Source organism: Lissotriton helveticus, chromosome 7, assembly GCF_964261635.1.
Source record: "Lissotriton helveticus chromosome 7, aLisHel1.1, whole genome shotgun sequence".
NCBI classification, from domain to species: domain Eukaryota; kingdom Metazoa; phylum Chordata; class Amphibia; order Caudata; family Salamandridae; genus Lissotriton; species Lissotriton helveticus.
The window spans coordinates 969,100,782-969,123,518 of NC_136068.1; the positions used below are offsets into that span (position 1 = coordinate 969,100,782).

Sequence of the window (22,737 nt, forward strand, 5' to 3'; positions counted from 1 at the left end):
GCATGTTCTATTCAGTTTAAAGCTTTTCATATTCATTGCAGTGTGGGCCATATTCATTTAAATTGCACACCAAATTTATTTCAACTGGAATCATATTTATATTAACGTGTCATATTCAGTTCAGTGTTAGTCATATTCATTCTAACACTAGTCATAATTATTTCACCTTATCTTGTATTCATTTGAACATGTTTCTTTTTCATTTGAACATGGCTTGTATTCATTGCTATATGTCCGGCATTCATTTCATGTGTGTCACAGTCATTTTAAAGAGTGTCAAATTCAATTTAATATGTGCCATATTCATTCTGATGTGGGTCATATTCAATTCATCACCATTCTATATAATTTTATTAAAGTTTATATTCACTTGAGATCTTGTTGTATTCTTTTCAGCAACAGTCATATTCATTTCAGCATAGTTGCTATTCATCTTGGTGTATCTTTTATCCAATTCAGAGTGTGTATTATTCCTATTGTCCACTAAGTAGCATATTCACTCTGCCATGTTTCATATTTGTTTAGACACATGTTACATTCATTTTGGTGTGTATCAAATGTATTTTGGAGCATTCCATGCATTTCAGGTGGTGTCTTACATAGGGATCTGTAATTTTGACATGAACGGCTTCCCATAGATGGAAGAAAGGGTTGTCCATGCAAGGTTGATCTGTGTGTCTTTTAGGTTGGAAAGTTTTGGTCCTTTTTAAAGAAGCTGTACCTTTGCAGACGATTAACCACATGGCAAGAATTGGATTTTAATTATTTATTATCTCATAATTGTCTGTATGAATTGTATGTATCTCTTTTATGGTTTCTTGAACATCGAGTAAAGATTATGATGATGATGACTTACTCATGTAGGGATTTCCACGTAGCTAGGTTATAAAGGGCACATAATAGAAGTTAGCGAAGCACTTGGCTATTTGAAACAAAGTGCAATTGCATTTCAGTAATGAACACAGGACAAACACATAGCAGGAAAGAGAGACTGTTGAATACTACAATACCCACACCGTGAAGTGCACCACACTTGCTTCTGGTCATCGACTACACGTGTGAAATTAATTTACTATTAAATTCTGTTTTCAGTTTAAATTATAAATGCAATATTGTCTACACTGTTTGTACTCCTCTTCTTTGTTCCTCCTAAATAGCCATTGCACCTCACTGCATTCCAATAGGCAGTGATGGGAGCGGTGGCACAGATGTTTAGCAGGCTGACAACACATTGTTATAATAAATATGATGATAGGGGCACGTACTGGTATTCCATACCTAGGCATGAGTAAGCATAACACTATATTGGGAGCCCCGCTTTGAAGTGCGATGACACTGCACTGTATTAAGGTGACATTCTGTTACACTGGTTTGGCTTCATGCCCGACTGGCATGACAAAGCTAAACTGGGTTTACATTGTTTTGAACTGGGATTGCATTACAGATTTATGTGCCAAGTAATTTATACCGCCGGAATCTACTTCAGTGTTCAAAGGTGTTAACCACCGCCATGTCTGATCCAAAAAATGTTCAGTGGAAATTATGTACAGACAAGAGAGGGACAGGCCAGGATTGGATTAGGATTCAAAATCAGCCCGGGCACGCTAAAAAAAGTGGCCCACCTGTGCATATTGCCTTTCCTCAAAACACTGCTTTGGCGAAGTTTTATAAAAAAGAAGGGAGGGGCAGTCTCTGTCAGAGGCATGTTTTCGTAACTACTTAGATGTAGTGGGTTTGTATTGTAATGTGATATTGGAATGCTATCTTTCTTCTATGTTGTATGGAATGCTATTGTTCTTCTATGTTGTTCCATGCTTGGAGTGTATGCGTTCGGGGGGGGGAGGGTTTGATCTGCAATGACTGTTGAGGATCGACCTTCTGGCCTGCGAGACGCTCCTTGTCGTGGATGTACGCTGTCGGTGGGTTTGATCTGCAATGATAGTTGCAGATCGACCTTCTGGCCTGCGAGACGCTCCTTGTCGTGGATGAAGTCTTTAATGAATAAATACTCTTAATTTAAGAAGTCTGGCTTCGTTGTGGTATCTTGTCAATTACCACATTTGATAAAATAAAAAAATGCATGGATTAGTTCACACTGGTTAAACCCATCTGATAACAAGTGAGGCCACTTTTGCTCAGGCCTCCTGACCCTGCTCAATATGCATACATTAATGGGCCAGCCCAGCGAGAGAAAGGGAGTGACACCTCTGCCCCGTTGGTAATAGGGCGGTAATGGACGCCCATCTGCTTCCAGAAAGGCCACGCAGGCACCCACTGGGCGACTGGCGGCATCCGAACAACACAGACACTGCCCAAATCGGGACCCCCAGGCTGCCCAAAAAAGCAGCCTACAGCAGGAACTCGGATACCGGCCCCTCGGCCATTGCCCGAGTGCCCGCCTTACCAATCCGACGCTGGGACAGGCTAAAGTTGGCAAAGTGCTTCCCCGACAGCTTGATGGGGTTGGCCAGCTTCTGAACAGATTCACCAAGAGTACTGATAAAATACTCCAATCTTCATAATGCTGAGAAGAGCAAGTTTATTCAATACAACCATCAACAAGAACCAGTTCAACTGAAAGCTCATTCCTTGAAATACTCCATCACAACCCAGTGATATCATGCACACCATGTTCCTTAAAGACACATCAAATCATAACACATCCCCCTCACATAGAAATTATAACAAAACAATTCAACTAATCTTTAGCACACAACATTATAATGGAACAAAAGAACAATTAAATAAAATAAAAGTACACATCAATACAGAATATAATCTTTGAATTTCTTAGGTAACTGTTTGCATCTCCTATCCGCAGTTTCTGTATTTACATCCAAATTTGGAGAAACGACAGTGGAGCCATTTTTCTTTTCTGTGAATTTGGTTAACCTAGACATGCTCCAGGTACAACCATTATCCAAAGTCACAACATTTTTTTTAATAGCAACAATGATGAAAGGACCATAGAAATTAGAGACACCTTTGTGACCCAATTTAGGTTTTTTCACCAACACCTGATCACCTAGATTCCATTGCTTTATTTTGACAGCCATTTTTTCATCATATGTTTGTTTGTATTTGTTTTGATACTGAGACAACACATCTCTACTGACCCGGTTCTCACTCATACTATCACTCTTAACCTTCGCTGGAAGCCAAACAGGGTTACGTTTAGAATTCGCCACCCTACCCCTCAGAGCCTCAAAAGGTGACTTTTGCATGATAGTATTGGGAACCGTGCGATGTGCCCACCAAGTTTCCCTTAAAACACTACTAAACGTAGCCCTAGACTCCAAAGCTCTTTGAGCACAACTCTTCACTATTCTATTCATCCTCTCTGTAAGACCATTGGCCTGGGGTGAATATAATGCTGTCTTCTGGTGAACAATACCAAGATCTCTAAGAAAAACATCCATTTCATTAGAGGTAAATTGTACCCCATTATCTGTAACTAAATACTTTGGAACACCTTCTGACACACATACATCTTTTAAGAACTCAATTACAGCTCTAGAGTTGACCACACCTAAACACTTCGAGACAACCCATTTTGAAGTGTAATCTACTAAAAGCAACACAAATCTTTCCTGAGAAGGCATAAATTCAAACGGACCAGCTATATCTAGACCAACTTTGGTCCAAACCGGAACAGGAACCTCAACAGGTGAAAGTGGAGAATGATTAGTGGTGCGAGATTTATCATTGACAGAACATAAATAACAATCTTTGACTACAGATTCAACCATATGGTCCATGCCAGGCCACCAATACTTTTCCCTGACTCGTGCTTTGGTAAGACTTCTACCCAAGTGACCTTCATGAGCCAGGTTGATGATCCTACTTCTCAAAACACCCGGTGGAACTACTCTGTTACCTCTCATCAAGTTATGCTGCCAAAACGTAAAGTCATCTTTCACTGTCCAGTATGATTTTAAATCACAATCTAAATCTTTATAATCAGGCCAACCCTTAGAAATAACATTTATGAGAGAAGAAAAGACACAATCATTCTTAACACATGACAACCACTCTTCCCTGTACACGCTGATGGCTCAACCAACCAATTCACACATTCCACCATCTCTAATATTTCCTCAGTCTCAATGGGTAACCGCGATAAGCAATCAGCAGGTCTGTTAATTTGACCACAAATATACTGCACACAAAAATTAAATTCTTGCAGACCTTCACTCAATCTCTTTAATCTGGGAGTCATATTATCATTATGATGACAAGAAAAAATGTGTACAAGTGGGCGATGATCTGACTTTACCACAAATGGAATCCCCCACAAATAAAATTTTAAATGATGAATCGCCCAAAACACGGCCAAAGCTTCTCTCTCAATACAAGAGTAATTAATCTCTGCCTCTCTAAGAGCTCTTGATGCAAAAGCTACAACAATTTCTTCACCATTGACTACTTGAGAGAGAACAGCCCCAAGTCCTTTATGGCTTGCATCAGTTGTCAAAATCGTTTTCAACTTCAAGTCAAAGTGACCTAGGGTTGGCATTTTTCCAATTTCTTTTTTTATGATATTAAAAGCTCTCTCACAATCATCTGACCATATAAATCGCGCACCCTTTTTCAAAAGAACCCTAATTGGCTCAACCACACTCGCAAAACCCGTAACAAATTTTGAGTAAAACTCAGCCATGCCCAGAAATGACTTAACCTGTTCTTTATCCTCTGGCGCAGGAGCCTCCACAATGCTACTAGCAAGTTCCATCTTTGGTTGTATCCCATCCTCGTCGCCAGTGATACAATACTCCAATCTTCATAATGATGAGTAGAGCAAGTTTATTCAATACAACCATCAACAACTGAACCAGTTCAACTGAAAGCTCATTCTTGGAATGCTCCATCACAGCCCAGTGATGTCGTGCACACCATGTTCCTTAAAGACACATCAAATCCTAACAAGTACCTCCGTCTTAATGCCAAATACTAACCGCTCAGTGACGAAACGCAAAATAATGCCTCACCATGAATCTCCCCCATCTCACAGATATTTATTGGCCTTACTTAGGCTAAGAACCCCCTTGAGCTCTGAGGGCTCCATATATAAAACGTTATAAATAAATAAAAAGTTGGGGGCGCTGCTTCGCTCCTATAACATGGCCGATTTGTCTTCACACTTCTAGTGGTTGATAATATGTCCTTGTGTAAAGTAATTGGTGTTTATGTAAAGCGCTCCAATACCGCCTTTGGGTCGAGTACGCTCTATATAAGACTGCAAAAAATGAGTACATTTTAAAAAATAGAAACGCTTTTGCGCTGTTATTCAAGCACCTACAGACGCAGCAGTTTGTGCCAAAACAGAAATAATTAATATCAATTGGCCAGGCCAGACATGTGAAGCATCTTCGTCATGGTGACTGGGCACAAACCCTGGCCGGTCGTGTGTTTCGATCCCCCTTGCGGTGTCACCGTGACGTCAGCAAAACACTCCTGATCCTGGGCGAGGCCGGGTGCAGACAGACCGCCTTCAGACCCGCAGGACGCAGAGAAGGAGCTAGAAGGGCCGTCCAGACCGAGCGGGGCTTTCCCGGGACCCACCTCCAGACCAAGGCTTATAAGAAGCGTCCGGGACCGGGGGTAGGCAGAGCTCGCGCACCGACTGACGCTGAGGTTGTGTACTGGGACTTCACCTGTCTGCTGCGTCACAAACCCGGGTGTTCGGATACGAAAGTTCTGAGTTCAGCGTCCTCCTGCCTTCTTCTAAGCGCTACACTCCTCCAGCCCCGAAGATTCCGCACAGTCCGAGCGTCCGCTGCCCCGCCATGGCGCTGAGGGTGACGGTGAAGGCCTATCTCCTGGGCAAGGAAGAGGTGCACCGGGAGACGCGCCGCTTCCAGATCCAGGATCCGGAGGGCATTGCCATCAGCTACCAGGACCTGCACAAGAAGGTGTCGGAGGTCTTCCAAGGCCTGCGGGGGACCACCTTCCAGATGTATTACAAAGGTAAGGGGCGGGGCACTTTCAGATATTATATACCTACCACTTGGTACACTTAAGTGGGCTCTCCGTGACCTAGCCATTCTGCAGTGCCCTTTGTTTTGGTTGGGGTCTGCACTAAGGAACACTCGATTTTGATGAATCACTCATGGCGATTTTGGAAACATGTAATATTTAAAGGGCTTAGGTCTCGCGAGGCTTCGTGAATGTAACATTTTCATCTAGTCATGACTGACTTGTGGCGAACAGCCCTATTGTGACATATAGGCACATTTTCAGCTCAGTTGCCTATACAGCCATTACTGTCTGGTGGCTTCACTTCACCCAGGGCAAAGGTCTGCTTCGCGGCTCTAGTGTTTAAAGGAGGTAGGGGTGTTAGTGCTAATTAAACCGAACATCACATAACTTGAGTTAAGCGTATCCTGTCTCGTTTTCTGCCAGAACGCCATTAAAAGATGAGTTGAAAAACGATTTCCTATGTTAATCACGAAGGTACCAATGATTCATTAAATGAAGAAACCTGATATTCAAACGTCAGACTTGTTAGTGATCTGGCACATAGTGTCGTTTGTAAATTGCACATTTTTATTATGTCTACTCCCGTGTAAAGTGCTCTGTCTGATGTTGAAAACTGCATGGTCCACATTACAAAACACCTCCAATAAGTAAACAAATAAAAATAGGTTCGTAAATAACTCCACCTGTAAGCGTAGAATCTTCTAGGCAACTATAATGTGAGGGGAATGGTCGGCTGAGGCAGGAGCTGGCGACCAGCAGGTGTGATTTCATATAGATAAGCTTGACAGCTGCTGCCATGGCAGACAGGTGACTGCGAAGTCATCCTGACCTGTGCACCCTACTCTTCAAGCCAAAAGGTATTGGAAACAACCCAGCCACATAAGTAACCACTAGTCACTAACATGCGATTAAAGAAAAAAATCCTTCATATTCCGTGCCATACACCAGTTCCTCAAAGTATCCGCACCATAAGGGAGCACTACAAGTTGTAGGCAAGGGGTATGGAATGCTGGAAAGATGATGTCATTGCTGTTTGCTTTTGGGCGTTTTATGTATGTGGAGGCAGAGGGTGGCATTTTGATAGGAGTTTTAAGCAGGAGGCTTGTGAGGTGCTTTTGCCCCGAGAAGAAATGGTAAGCCTTAATATGTGGGTGAAAGTACATTTCACATTACAGTGGAGACTGGCGAACGAGTCCAATGTTTAAAACCCCAGTACAGCTGCTGCCTCCAAAGACCAAGGTTTCATTTCACCCTTCTTACTTTCGTTAAAAGTGCCTTTCAGTATGAGGTGTAGTACATTAACTTGTTCCCTGGATCATCCTTTCGGTCGGCTGGAGGACTACCTGTGCCGATCGATATCTGTTATGTACATATTGCACGCACGCACGTTTTGACCCATTGATCGGTGTCCTTCCCATGATGCATCAGCTGTTCTTTGACCTAACATTCAAGCAATCGTTTTTGCTGGCAGAAGTACAGAGCACTCGGACATTGTGTTCCTGCTCTGTACACGAGCGGATTGTTTTACAAATGTTGGCCAGGTTAACTGCTAATAAAATTGCTCCACTCCCAACCGCAGAACAAAAGATCTATCATCCCTCATCGTCTACAAATCCACCTCCTACTCCTAAGGGATCACCCGTGGTTGTACCAACGGTTGTTCTTGAAAGGGGTGTCCAATTTTACTTATGTTTGTTATTCAACCATAAAAAGCGTCCTTGAACCAGTTCTGTTCAGTTTTCAAACTCAAACACAGAGCTAAGTAGGTCAGGTTACGAAGGGCACTCCAGTGAACGATTTTAATGAAGAAAACGATCAGTCTGGAGCATGGCAATAATGCATTAATTGCTTTATCACTTGGGGGAGCCAAAAGTTTATTTTTCTTATAATGTGCACACTATAAACGTAATTGTTGCTAGTAACGAAATGCATGGAGTTGGGCTATAGAGCGAGACATGACTGGTACAATGACAGAAGTAGCATACATACAATAGATGGTTAAAAAGTAGAACTCTTAGTTGCAAGAGGAAGAAGTACATGAGATAAAATACTCAGGACATGGCGTCTCTTGTTTAGGCAGTCTTAGTTACAATGACTAAGTCCAGTAGGCGATTGCTAGATTATGGAGTATGTTAGTGTATAATTAAACATGGACCAGTGGCAGGAGTTTGGGGAATGGAAAGGTTACTTTTGCAGAAATGGTATTCAAGAAGTACTGCAGACCAGGGTCGGATCCTTAGGATAAAATATGCTGGTGTGCCTAAGTGGGGCCCTAGGTGGGGATTTACGCTTGGCTGGCTATGTGGTGTGTGGATTGGCACCAAATATGATATGCGGGGAGTTGAGGCACGTCCTGCACCCCTAAGTTTTGATCATTTGTATGTGGTACTGAAGTCTTCAAGGTCCTCCCATTGATTGATTGTACTCTTCCCCTACTTCTGCAGATGGAGACGGTGACCTGATTGCTTTCTCGAGCGATGAGGAGCTCCAGATGGCAGAGTACTACACAAAGGATGTTTTCTGTGTGTATATCAAAGGTGAGTCATGGATGGAATCTAAATGTGAAAGGTGGGTGTGGTCTACCGGGACTTTAATCGACTAACCCTGTTTTTGTTTTCTTTGTTGCTGCAGAGAAGAAGGAAGGGCGCAAGCGTGAATTCCATGGGCACTGTAACCAGGAACGAACACCAAACATGGTGCACCCTAATGTGATCTGCGATGGCTGCGATGGTCCTGTGGTGGGCAACCGCTTCAAGTGCACAATATGCCCAGACTATGACTTGTGCAGCACCTGCCAAGCCAAGGGCCTGCACAAGGAGCACCACATGGTCATGTTTCCTTCAATGCCGGTGAGTGGACAGATGCTGAAAATGGGAGCATTGACAGCTCATGCAAAGGGTAGGAGGGCTAAGGGCTATAAAATGAGACTGTTAAAATTATGCCACTCAGCTGTAACGGGTAGATGCGGAGGGGTTCAGGAAAACTGGGACACTGAAAGGCTTGAGGAGCTATTGGGAATCCAGTGTCTCTCAAGATGATGCCACTGTGGATAACCTGGAGGGCAAGCTGTTACAGAATGTGTGGTGGGTTGTTCGAGGATTTGCGAAAACTCCAGTACTTAAAAATAGCATGAAAGTTGGAAAGGGCAAATATGTTCTCTGAATAGGAGTCTCTGAAATTGCTAGTAGAAAGGGGTGGCATGACTAATATGCTAATACGCGCACTGACTTGAATATGCTCAGAACTACAAGCAGAGGTCGATCTGTGGGACAGAATAAAAAATATATATATATATATATATATATATATATATATATATATATATATATATAATTGTCACTTTTTACAAGCCAGTACCTTGCGATTCACTGACTCTATTCTGGACCAAAGTGTTGCAAAAAGATTGTATTCAGATGCCTTTTGGAAAAATCACTGGTTTTGAGGCGCTTTAGTTCCCAGCCACAGAGATTTGAGCATACAGTGGACGTTCTGTGCACCTGCTCTCAGCCATGGCAGCAGTTCCATAGTACTACCCGTGCAGGTTCCTTTCTGGCGAGGCAGAACTCGTGGGCTCTTTTAGGGGACAAATATCCTGCAAAAACCTGAGCAGTGACTCACAAGTTTCAGATGCCCCAGAGATTAGATGGGTTTCACACCCATATTGCTCCTTAGCTCGTATTGTTAAAATTACCTAGTTACCTCAAACTTGAATAAGGGGCTGATTTACTTCAAGGCGGATTTCCGGAATGCCCGTGGATCAGCCATGGGGACGGAGTAAATGACTAATTTATAAATGACTGCGAAGCAGGCGGTCATTTATAAAAGCATTTGCAGGACCGCCATGATAGTGGTTCCTGCAGTGCATATTACTCTGTGCTATGGGGCTGCAGAATGTAGCACAGAGGAATTCTTTTTGGGAAAAATATATATAATGCTTCCCATGCCACGCCCATGTAGTATTCTCCCATGGGAGCATTATAAAGATTTTACTGTTCCTTACTGCCAGGTTTTACTTGTTGGTAAGAGACCGTAACGAGTACTTTTCTGCCTATCTAAATTGAGCGAGCGGACATATAGCCATTTCAGGGCACTCTGAAAAGTTTGGCCTCTGCAGAGACTTAGTAGTCTCTGCCGTGGGAAAACTGAAGGTCTGCCTACTTTTAAATAGCGATACAAAAGGGGATGATGGACGGAGCGTTTGAACAAATCAAACACTCACCCCCAGTCAACTGATCTGGGTTTAATCCATCACCATTCTTTAGTTCACTCAGCCACCCCAGTTCAGACATGGCTATATGCCGGAAGCTTGTTTCCTTTCCAGTGAAGAATTGGCTTGGTAGTTTGGTCTGCCCTGTTCCCATGATGCACTGGGCCAGGGACAGACTAATTTGCATATAGCCAGGTTCTGAACTGGGATGGTGCAGTGAGCTAAAAAACGGTGATGGATCAAGCCCTGATCTGTTGACTGGGTAGGAGTGTTCTGATTAACTCAGATACTCTGTCCATCACCACCCCCTTTTTGTAATTATTTTGGCCACCATGAGTGTGGAAGGGCATGCTCAGACATGAGTCCCTTGCTCATTGCACCATCAGGATTCAAGCAAGCCGGGCCGAAGACGGCTGTAATGCCAGAAACCGGTCCCCGGAAGCTTGTTTCCTTTCCAGTGAAGAATTGGCTTGGTAGTTTGGTCTGCCCTGTTCCCATGATGCACTGGGCCAGGGACAGACTAATTTGCATATAGCCAGGTTCTGAACTGGGATGGTGCAGTGAGCTAAAAAACGGTGATGGATCAAGCCCTGATCTGTTGACTGGGTAGGAGTGTTCTGATTAACTCAGATACTCTGTCCATCACCACCCCCTTTTTGTAATTACTTTTAAATAGGGCAGACGGGCCTTCATATTAGCGGTATGTCTTCCCCATTGTAACGGAGTATACATACCGCCAATATATATTTCTTCTCGAAGAGCTAAATTCTTTCTCTGTTGACATGACTGAGTCTTGCGCGCTGCCTGGGGTGCAGCTTATGGCTTACCTATCTTCACAAATTCTACTGCGTATCCTTTACATTGTTGTGCTGGTAGTTTGAGTTAGTCAGTTTACAGTTTGGCCACTCTGTATGTCGTAACCTAGAAGGTTTTACAACTGTACATAATCTGTTTTGTATTCTCGAATTGTCCTATTGTTGCTTTAAGATCCATTTTTTTGTGTTTACTCAGTTTTTTATCGAATATAGATTTTGGTATGGGGCTACCTGACCATCTCAATAGTTGATGTCCTAGAAATGTTGCAATGGTGCTATATTTGTTATATACCTAGCCTTTCTTGTATGTACACAGGATGAGTGACTCAAATTTTGTAGGACAATTGCCCAGATTCCTAGTACTCATGTTCTCTCCTTTGTTTTGTATTGCCTTTTGCTTATCTGCTTTCAGTGACGTTCTGTGGATGTGGAATGTGTTTTCTTGTAGGTTTACAATATATCCCCCTTGGCTTGTAAGTCCATCATCTCATCTTAAGTATCAATGAGACCGCCTCTCCCGCCTGTTTGTTTAGTAACCCTCCTCCATAGGTTTATAGGTCTCTAGCCTGGTGGCGCAGTGAGTACTTTCTGACCCAGCCTCTTAGGTCCATACATCGTCCCATAGGACTTCCCCTTGAATAAAGTAATTAAAGGAACCGAGAGACTCAAATAAGAGTATAACTTTGATTATCAGTAAAAGAGTAAATCTGTCAGTTGAGGCCCAAAAGGGTAAAAAAAACTCCTATGGGAATAAAGCTGGCGAATCTCTTGCAGCTTACCTAAAATTTAAACAAAATAGCTTAATTATATCCATGATGAAAGACCCACAATGCGCTACTAAGACCAAAACATCAGCCATTTTAGAAATCGTCAAGATTTCTATGCCTTTCTATACAGCCCTAAGATTTCGGCCTCAAAAGAATTATGTGCGAACTCCCTTCAAAATAAACCCATGAAATCTCTCCAATAAAGAGAAAATATCTCTCAATGAGCCAATCAAAACTTAAGATATGGTACAGGCGATTAAACTCATCTCCGGGGGTAAAGCCCCAGGACCTGATGGTCCCCCCCATAAATTTCTATAAGACCTTCTCTGACCTGATCTTGCCACCTATGGAATTATTATTCAGACATTTTATCCACTCCGGCAAAGTCACCAACTCGCAGCCGAAGCTACCATAGTAGTCCTCCCCAAGGAGGTAAAGGACCATCTTGACACCAAAAATTACAGACCCATCTCCCTCCTGAATATGGAGGCAAAAATCTTAGCTGAACGGTTAGAGTCTCTGATCCCTAAACTGATTCACCAGCCACAATCGGGGTTTGTTAAAGGCAGACTAGTGTGTGACAATACTAGTCCTTTTTTGCCATATAATCAAGAAAGCTTCCATTCCCCAATCTATGGCCACTGTGCCTATTGCGTTAGATGCTGAAAAGGCATTTGATAAAGTATATTGGCCTCTTCTTGAGGTGTCCCTGGACAGATTCAACTTAGGGGACTTATTTTCTTCTCTGGTTATGTCTTTATATGTTGAACCCACAGCCAGAATTAGAATAAATGGGGCACTCTCTAACCCCTTCTCCCTCCACCAGGGCACCTGTCAACGATGTCCCCTACACCCCTTCCTATTTCTCCTAGAGGTAGACTCCCCTACTGATCATGATTAATGACAATCCTGATATCAAGGGTGTCAACTTTGGATCTCTCATATTCAAAACGTCTGCCCATACTGGCTATATAATTATTGTCTCAGAAAACCCTGACATAACGATTCCCAAAGTTATTGCCCCAATTCAACAATTTGCTGCAGTTTTAGGTTACACCTTAAATGGAGAGAAAACGGAGATTATGTCGCTAAATATCCATTGCCACTCCTCGTGTATTGGACAATCCAGCCTTCAATGGCAACCAAAACTGATAAAATATTTAGTTACCTGGTTCTCCAATAATCTAGCTGAATCATCCTCTTTAAATGAACAGAAAACTCTAGATATAATTAAGGACTACTATCCTCCTGGTCTCAAGTTCATTTTGTGGTTGGAGAGACTAGAGACTTTGAAAATGATGGTCATGCCTCTTGTGAATTTCTGGTCCACGATGCTCTATGCTTATCCACATCCTTCTTTACTTCATTGACAGGCTACCCTCGAAATTCCTTTGGGCCAACAAGAAACCCAGAATGGGAATTAGGAAGCTCTGACTGCCATAATTGTTGGGTGAATGCAGTCTTCCAATTTGGTATAACCATCAGAAGGCCTTTTTTGCTGCACGTGACCACGCGTGCTGTTTTGACACCCACACAACTGTATCTGTTCCATGGTGGAACGTCATCTCATCTTTCCATACTTGCTACCTGCGATGTTGGCAATACCTACTTTGGTGCTACCTCACTCCATCAGTATCTTTCTTGATTCGATTCAAGCTCTCAAGATGACTGAAGCTTGTGGCCCATATTCTAACTAAATTCTCACCCCTCTCTGTGGAAAAACCCTAAAACTGCAACAATGGTATCTTTCGAAGTTGGCCCCATCTGGGCGGCAAAAGGCATCATTAATGGTATTCGACCTGCTTGCTGATGTCCTCCCTCTTACATTTGCCTCTAGATGCCCCTCCCATACCAGACTCTAACTGGCCAAAATCCTCCAACAGTCTTCCCGGAAATAAACTGATTCCGTCTCTGGCTCTGACTCTGTGTTACGCTACGCATATGGTATATTTTGACTCCATCAGGAATATTAAAGTTGATTTTGATCGAATCTAATCTTTGCTGGTCCTGTAAAGAAGCTACTGGCAACCCTGTCATGAAAGCACATATCAACTTACAGGCCAAAGATTCACGAATGGTTCATCGCGATTTTCAATGTGAAATTTCCCTTAACCGTGACTCTTGTAATGTTGGGCCCATATACACTAAGCCCCCCACCGGACTTACATGACAAAGACCTAGCCCTATTAGACTTGCTGGTGATGGTGGCCATGAAAGCCCTCTTATTAGAACGGAAAGCACTAAATAAAATTTCTTTTCACACGTGGTGGGCCTGGGTCCTTTGCCTCAGAAGTACACATAAAAATGTAATGCTTCATTCCAAGACAGCTGCCCCTTCCCAATCGATTTGGCGCACTCTTGATAGATTTGTGTCCTCCACCTAACGGCCTCTCCTTCACCACTCTATTTACTACACGTACGCAGGCATACTCATTCTCAGCATAGCACACAATCTCCCATGGCATACACCCCTTCCTCGCTTCACTCTTCCCCATCTTCTTACCTCTTTCCTATTGCTTCACTGATTTCACATAGTTGGCCCCATGGATTCCCCTTGTTGACTTAATTCAACAGGTCTTTTCCTCCTGTTTCCATTCCATAGTATGTTTCACTTATTTTAACGACTAGTGGGTACTAGGATATTATTGTGAGTTGACATTTCTACAATATGTTTCTCGATATATGCTTCTTGGCGGCTTTTGACCAATCTCCCGCCTATATGTTAAAAATGTCTGCTATTGATATCAATCATTGTCCCTGTCACGATTGTAACACATTGGGCGGTAGATAGGTGCACTGTGTTCATACTTTAACTGTTTTACTTTCCCCAAAATGTAATAGAATATTTGTGGGGAAACAAGTGACTCTTGCCAGCCAGCACTGTGTGGGAAATTTAAATACATAATCAGCCCAGTAATTCCAATATTCTTGCAACATTTATTACAAGTTAATACCACACTTTTACATTAATTCTGGGGAACGTATACATCTATTTTACAGAAGGCAGATTAGGGATAGCATGATCAAGCATCCTCAAGAGGATTGGGCGAACAGAACTGACCCAAAGGCAACCTTTATCCCAATACTTAAATGTAAATGAAACGGAGCTTCTACGGTTAAAATCTGCAGGCGCTTTCTTTTCGAACACTGGTTATTGATCAAATAATCGAAGCTCCGCTTCTAGTTTTGGCTGGAGCTGTGCAGTATTATTGATGCTCCACTTTCTTAAAGTGGTCATACACCTGTCTGGCACATAACAAGTAAATGACTAGTTGTTTTCTTTCTTGGCTTGTTTATGCTTGTAGTGCATGGGATTTGTATTAAAACATGGCTTTTTGATGTGTGCATAAACCATTGGAGTAAACACTGTACAAATGGGTATTTTCCGGTTGGTGTATGTACTTTTTCTGCAGATACATTACTTGCCACCCGCTGCTCACGTAATTTATCATCCTGGGTCTCTGAGATATCACTTTCGTTCAGGTTTCTCCTTCCTCCAAACACTACTTTGGAGAGAATCCAGTAAGAGCTGTTTTCTCCTGTGGATTAAGATGCCTAAAGCAACCCTGAGGACTGTAATCATTTTTGCACCAGGTTTCTTGTCTCCAGGATGCTAAGCTAGTGAGGGTCCATTGTTACACATGAAGTAGAGAGTGAAGACGGACCTGCTGAGAGCTACATGCAGGCATAGCCTGTTTTACTGAAAACAGGGAAATAAAAAGATATACATAAATATTGTTTAAAAGAAAGATACATTATAAAACGGGCCACCAGTGTAAGTCTCCTCACTGTTAAGGCTTCTCACAAAGACCACACTAGCTCCAAATGGCACCCACAGGCTCTTGTGAGCAATAGTGATTATCACAACGGACTCCTAGCTTGGGTTGCTAGGTTTATCTGTGAGTGTTTCAACTTCTGCCTGTCAGAATGTTTTTATGATCTTTTGTTAAACTTTGACCTCTGTCTTCCTTTCTAGGGTTTTCCACCCTGTTTTGGTAATGGCTTCATGCGAAGGATGAGGGGTGGCTTTTCACCAATGGGGTTCCACAGGTTCCCGCATATGCCCTGGATGTTCAATGGCCCTTTCAACCCTGCTCAGTGCCCTGGACAAGCACCAGCAGGCGCCTCTGCATGCCCGGGCCAGGCACAGCCAGAATCCGGCCCAAGGAATACACCCACCGAGTCAGGTAAGAAACTATTCAAGCTGCAACCTACAAGCGTTTCGTGGCACGTAACTTCGGGAGGGATTTCAAAATGTGAACACTTTGTGAACAAAATGGAATCAATGCCATCTTCCCTTTTTATCTGTGATCCTACCCTAACATTTTATTTCAGAGTTTCCTTTTTTTAATCACGAGGGCACTTTTAAATAAGTACATTCAGAATGTGTGCTGTACGAGCACCTCTTATGTTTGATTTAATAGACTATAACATTGCTCTATCTGTAATAAGATTCGAGGCCACGTCTAGGGTTTACATGACTACTGACTTGCTTCTTAGTTCACTAATGGCACTGCAGTTTAGGGGTGAGCATGACTGTTCCTAAAAACGATCATATTTAGTGGCTGACCATGCAGTGATCTAATCTGATATACTAAGGTGAAACTGTTCTGTACATTAAAGAAATACACTAATTTGAAGTTTGTTTCATATTTATACATTATGTTTTTGCACAATATACATGCCAAATATTTTCTAGCATTGGCTCGTCCACAGAATCTTAGAGCCAACTCTTACCCATGGCTCGGCTTGCCCTACCATTTTCCTGCACGTCTTTCCCTATTTGAGACTCAAGCTTAGTACATGGGGCTGTCAGTAACTTGATAAAAGGATTTCTAAAAGAAGAGGACTAGAAACATGGAACCCTTGCCACATGCACCATTTTGACAACTCCACAATCATGGCTTCTTGAAGCGGGATAAAAATTAGTGTGTGCAGCAAAAATACATTTAAAATAAGTGATGCCAGGGCAGGGACACCAGGCTCTTGAGTTCTAAGTGACCGTAGTCATGAGTTGCCATGGAGAATTACCAGGCACAAGTGGGATGGGCAGGGGTGTAGCTTCATTGGGAATATTTGGGGTGTAACCCCTCCCAAATGCCTTTTTGGTTTGATAGTTGACCTGAGACGGGTCTGCCATGTTTGTGTTGGACTGGAGTCTTTAAATATTTTATATATATAAAAATGTGTGTGTGTGTGTGTATGTGTATGTGTATATATATATATATATATATATATATATATATATATATATATATATATATATACCGGTTAGATAAAGAGTAGTAAATACACACTCACAGAAGTACTCCTTGAATTGGGGCAAATTTGCTACTTTTTGGAATTCAAAAACATTGGTAGTGAAAGGATTGGAAATCTGCACCAATTTCAGGTTTCCAGGCATACTACTGGCAATGAAACACCCAAAATGTGATTGGAGGAGCGTTTGCAAATAGTCTAACCAGTGGCCGTTTCTCAGGTAGCATTACAACCCATTGTTCTTCGCCCACTGTGCAGCTCTAGACAGAGGCCCACCTAATGAACATCAGTACTGACCCTGCTCCTCGTGAAAACAGTCTATCCCCAACCTTGGTCATGTCACCCATCCCCTCTGCAGTCCGCTGCCTTTGTGTTGGGAAATTTGAGATTCCCACTTCCGAAATCTCACTGACTAAGCTATGCCCTTTGGCACACCAGCTGTTGAAAGAAGCCTTTTGTGGTACATGAAGTGAAGTATATCATTGTTGACTTACTATAGCAGCCTCCCACTGACGGTTGCCTGTAGTCTGGTTGTAACTAACCCATGGCCCCTAAGAGGTGCAGTGATTATACTAGTAGAGTGCTGCCTGCACTCTTGATAATTAAGTTTACCTGTGATGTGAATACCATCAAACCCGCTGGAACAGCTTGTGCTACATGCATCCAGTTTTACCTCCAAGAAAAACATATAACAATTAAATTCCATTCAAGCACTGTCTTACGTGACTACTTTCACGTATATTAGGGACCTGCCTGCAGTTTGACTGTTGCAAATGTGACCAGGAGGGCAGCCTGGTATTTGACTGCACCAAATCAAACACCAACAACTGTTTATAAACTGACTGGACAACCGGAATACCTGTTTGGTGGCAGCAGTTACTGTTAATGGGAGCTGTCTTTGGGATGGTAGTTATGTACTCAGTAGATTTGAATCCAAGGTGATATGGAGAAAAAAATTAACTGATAACTCACGAATAAAACTCACTTTTCAACTGCAGTAGCAAACTAATCCTATTACATCCAAGACATAAAGTAGAGCATGGTACTATTACATTTCCAAAGTATTTGTTGTCCATAACATCATCCCACATTTCCTTTTAGCGACTTCAACTGGTGAACAAGCTCAAGATGCTAATTTTGACTTTCTGAAGAACGTCGGTGAGAGTGTGGCTGCCATGCTGAGTCCCCTGGGTAGGTACTTTAAATAAACCCTGCTCTTTTCCTTTAGGAAAGGAATATTTACTGCTTTGTGGTAGAGAGTAGTAAACTGGTTGCTTCTCACCTAACCTAGCCTAGATATTTCCCCATGCACATCTCCCAAATCCCACCCTGAACCCCTACCCCCCTCCAATTTAATCATGCTTTAGGTGAAATCTAGAACTGTTTTGTGGGTTTGCTTGTATCTTATGCTTCTACAGCCTTGCAATTAAACGTCTCTTTGCTACTTTGACTCTTCGAACAGGTATTGAAGTGGACATTGATGTGGAACATGGTGGAAAGAGGAGCAAAGTTACCCTTTCGCAGCAGCCCGAAGCTGAGGACTCCCCGCAAAGCATGAACACGGAGCCCAGTTGGGAAGGCACCAGTGGCCAGCCTGGCTTTCAGAATGCAGGCAGCCAACATGAATCTCAGGGCAAGGATTCTCAACCCAACAATTCAGTTGGGGAGCACGGGGGCTTGAATCAGGAAACCACTCTGGACACGGAGGACTCCATTGCAGAAAGGATTCAACACATCGCACTGCACTCCCCGAAACCACTTGAGCCGGTACGGTCCTGACAGTTTGCACACTCGCCCTAAATGCAGGCCTTTTAAAATGTATACATGTTGCTTATCTCCCTAAAGATGGGAAATTGCCTTGATGGCTGCTGTTTGAACTGCTAGTTGCTGGTGGCGAGATAAAGGTTCTTCAGTCTGGACTCTTATTGCCCGCAGTTTGCATTTCTGTGTCTCCTGCTGCATATTTCAAATCGCAGTTAATTTGATTTAAAACTTTTCTCAGCAATCCTCCAGCCTCTCTCTACTTCCCAGGTGGATTTCGTTTTGTAAACTGGTATTCTTTTCTGTACTTCATTGAAAGATTACTTTTTCATTCCTTTAAACAACTCAGTGGTAATTGGTTGGTGGTGTCTTCCTTAGAAATTTTTTCTTAATGGAGAGACCTCTTGGAAACTTGGATGATTGCTGAAGTGTTTTTTTAAAGCACCCCCCGTTTCAGAATGTGTCATGCACTTTGCCCCTATTAGCTCTTTGGTGCTCCCTGGTCTAAAATGCATAATTTATCAGATGTGCTCATCCCTAATATTGTTTGAAAATCTCTCCTATTACTGTTTGGTCGGTGCTAAACACTTGCAGTTATTACTAAACCACCTGAAATGTCGTGGATAGAGAAAGCCCGGGGTGGAGAGTGAGTTTTAAGAGCCCACCGTGATATGTTGTATAAAAGATACATGCCTTGTGATCAGTGTTTAATCGCATAAGTGGTTCAACCGACATATAGCCGGCTTTGCCTGTTGCCAGAAACCCCTGGAAATCGTGCCATGTAAGGGTTTCCCCAGAGGTCCTTCTGCTACTGGAATATAAAGCCTCAGGGCTGCACCCTATTTAAAAGCAGGGTCAATAAATATGGGATCAAGCTAAATTTTAATCACATCAGCAATTTTCTCACAATCACAAATGACCCCATTTCACAATATTTTTGCCTGCAGGTGACTGGTTCGCACAGAATAGAATGTCTGCTCGTACCTGTCTTCTGCTGGTATATTGCAAGATGTTTTATATGAGGTGCATGCCCTGCGTTAAAAAGGTCACCTAAAATACCAACCTATTTTTCACTCAATTTTGCAGAATAAAATGAAATTTCACACAAGGCTGCTCTGATTCTCCTTAAATCGGTGAAAAACCACAGGTGACACATAAATAGTGACATTAAAGTTTCAATACTCAAAATTTTGCGTAGCTTGAATTTAAAGAGGTGTTAGTTATTCTAGGTTCTGTAACTTAGCTAAATTTCTTTCTTGCCCCCAGGAATTAGGCGAAAGTAGCAGCCCCAACGCCAGCGTTGACGACGACTGGACTCACCTGTCATCTAAGGAGGTTGACCCCTCTACGGGAGAGCTGCAGTCCCTACTCCAAGCAGAGTCCGAGGAGGCATGCTCTCTTGACCCCACACAGGCCTGCAGCCCACCCAAGGATGCACCCACTGGTCTGCGAGAGGCTGCCATCTACCCACATTTACCACCAGGTATGTCTGGGTGGTAAACACCACACTCCCAACACGTTTGGTAGGGAATGGGTAAGCCATAGTTTATTCTGGGGGTTTATTCTGCCCTTTGGTTTCTGCTTTTGGTACAAATAACTTAAGTCTACTACCTAAATGAGCCTTTAACCAAACCAGAGGTATACTTATTTTAGTGTAGGCATTTACGCAACTTGTACCTACCTAACCTAGGTGTATCAGAATGATTTAACAGATTAGAGTGTGTCAGCATTTTAATTTGTCTTTTTCTTTATTTTGCAGAGGCCGAACCTCGCCTGATCGAGTCCCTCTCCCAAATGCTGTCCATGGGGTTCTCGGATGAGGGTGGGTGGCTCACACGCCTCTTGGAGGCCAAGCAGTGTGATATTGGGTCCGCATTGGATGCCATCCAGTACTCTCGGAAGCAGCCGTCCCCGCATCCACGCCAGTAGCAACCTGGCACCTGCCTACACTGCTTGTTGCGTTTCCCCTCTTATGATGTCGCAGGGTTTTATTCACATCGCCATCTAGGGTCCAAGCTTTCGTATTGTTCTGTCTGCCAGCAAGAGTCTGTCTTGTTGCTACAGCTGCAGCCTCGGATATGCTCATCTCCTCTCCCACCCCTCCCTGGGCGTTCATTTGGTTGACTCTTTACTATGTCCTGTGTTTGACCAACATTTAAAGTAAGCCGAAAAGACCAGTGGTCCAGTCCAGCCTGCAACCACTGTCCAGTCCAGTCAAAGATATTTACTCATTTCGGTCACTGTTCAGCGGTTTCCAAACATGCTAGAATTCAGTAAGGCAGCAGGGAATCCTCTGAAGAGCCTTGGATTTAGTCCCTGCAGCAAATGACTGACCCAGATCAAACCACCTTCTCCGTAGGTTAAATGTAGGTGATAAAATATTCCATACAAGAGGCTCCCCCTTCCCGTTTACCATGCCCTTTGTAGATCAGTCTTTTGTTTTGTTAAGAAGGCAGATATCGAGTGTCTTCACTTCAGTGTGCCCAATCCCTACTTTTGAAGTTCCTCCAATTGGCTTTAGTCTGTGGGCAGCTTCTTTGATAGAAGCAAATGCTTCACAGGTAATGGGTGATGCAGTGACAACAGTAATGCCCATTTCAACAGCAGGCATGTAGAGCACGAAGGGCAGGGTGCCTTGTCCGCAGAGAGCCACCAGTAGTTGTAGTAGTCACTGGAGGTAACAGATCTAGTCCGAACTTATCTTATGAACCGGATTGACTAGGAGAAGAGATTAAGAGCAGGGGAGTTAAAAGAATTCTGCAAACATCATTCTCGCACCTTTGGAAAGTAATCACCGTAGAGAACACACTTGGGCGATTGGTTTGGGATAGGTTGGAGAATTCTTTTTGGAATCCAGAGACTTTGAAGCCTTAAAATAGCATTTTCGGATGAGAATGAAGGATCCTCGTTGGACAACAGTAGGGGGAGGGGTGGGTCAAGAGCCCTTATCTCACCCTTCAATATCATGCGCTTCGCCGACATGAACATCCTTATAATCTCCATACAAACGGGCGGCACTGCTGTTTATCGTGTTGTCCATTTCATAAAAGCTATTTCTGTATGTTTTTTCCTTACTCTGTGCAAATAAATATTTCTTTTTCTGAAATGCTCTGTCGTGTGCTTTATACGGAATGCAGTAAATTCCGAATTGGGAGCAAACCACATTGAAAAATCCTCATTACAGTCTCACCAGTACCGAGCCTTGGACGGAGGTGGATTGGCCAATGGAGAAATTAATATATGTTCCTACAGGCTGACGCATCTCAAAGGTCATTAGGGGTGGGTCAGAGGCTAACGAGAAGCACCTGATCATAAGTTTCCAAAGTGTACAACTCGGAAGAGAAGAGGATGCTACCTTACTTTTGTTGCCGCTATTCAAGTGATTTGAACTGGGATCACCATTCCTCTTAAAATAAAAGTAACTTCTGGTGCTAAATATTTCATATGCATTTCTGTAACTTACAGAGCTATTGTTATCTCACTATTCCATTCTGAAATAATATCGAAATAGTGGAAGCCACATTTATGGGCACAGAAGTAATTTCCATTCAGTAACAATAATTCTGGTGAATATATAGTCTTTGATAATGACCCCCTCATGTCTCATACTGGTATGGTAAACTTTTTCTCCCAACAGTACCTCCCCAGCGCCACCAGTTGGTATTATGAGTTTAGGTGGGACTCGCCGGGCTGGACGGGGCGAGAACGGTGTTTAAAAGGTTTAACCTGTGCCTTGACGTCAGTCCCTGAAACTATTACTGCGCCCATGCGAGATGTGCAGGGAGTAACTAAAAGATCTTCATTGGTGGTGACAGTAACACAGAACATATTTGCATAAATCGGCATCTAATTATATGCAACACTGATTCATCAGGAGGTCGTAGTAAGGCAGTGAGGAATCTAGGAAGATTATGTACACACCAGAAATATAATTAGCAAGCGTACACAA

General features: G+C 42.9%; 1 protein-coding gene across 1 annotated transcript; it reads left to right on the forward strand.

Annotated features, from left to right (window-relative positions):
- The first annotated feature begins 5,353 nt into the window (after window positions 1-5,353).
- Window positions 5,354-21,894, forward strand: SQSTM1 (sequestosome 1). Its single transcript, XM_078653539.1, has 8 exons — window positions 5,354-5,967; window positions 8,424-8,516; window positions 8,611-8,828; window positions 15,745-15,955; window positions 18,129-18,218; window positions 18,490-18,794; window positions 20,055-20,271; window positions 20,548-21,894. Exons 1-8 carry the CDS (start codon window positions 5,787-5,789, stop codon window positions 20,715-20,717), a joined length of 1,485 nt encoding a protein of 494 aa, XP_078509665.1. The 5' UTR covers window positions 5,354-5,786; the 3' UTR covers window positions 20,718-21,894.
- Window positions 21,895-22,737: the final 843 nt, after the last annotated feature.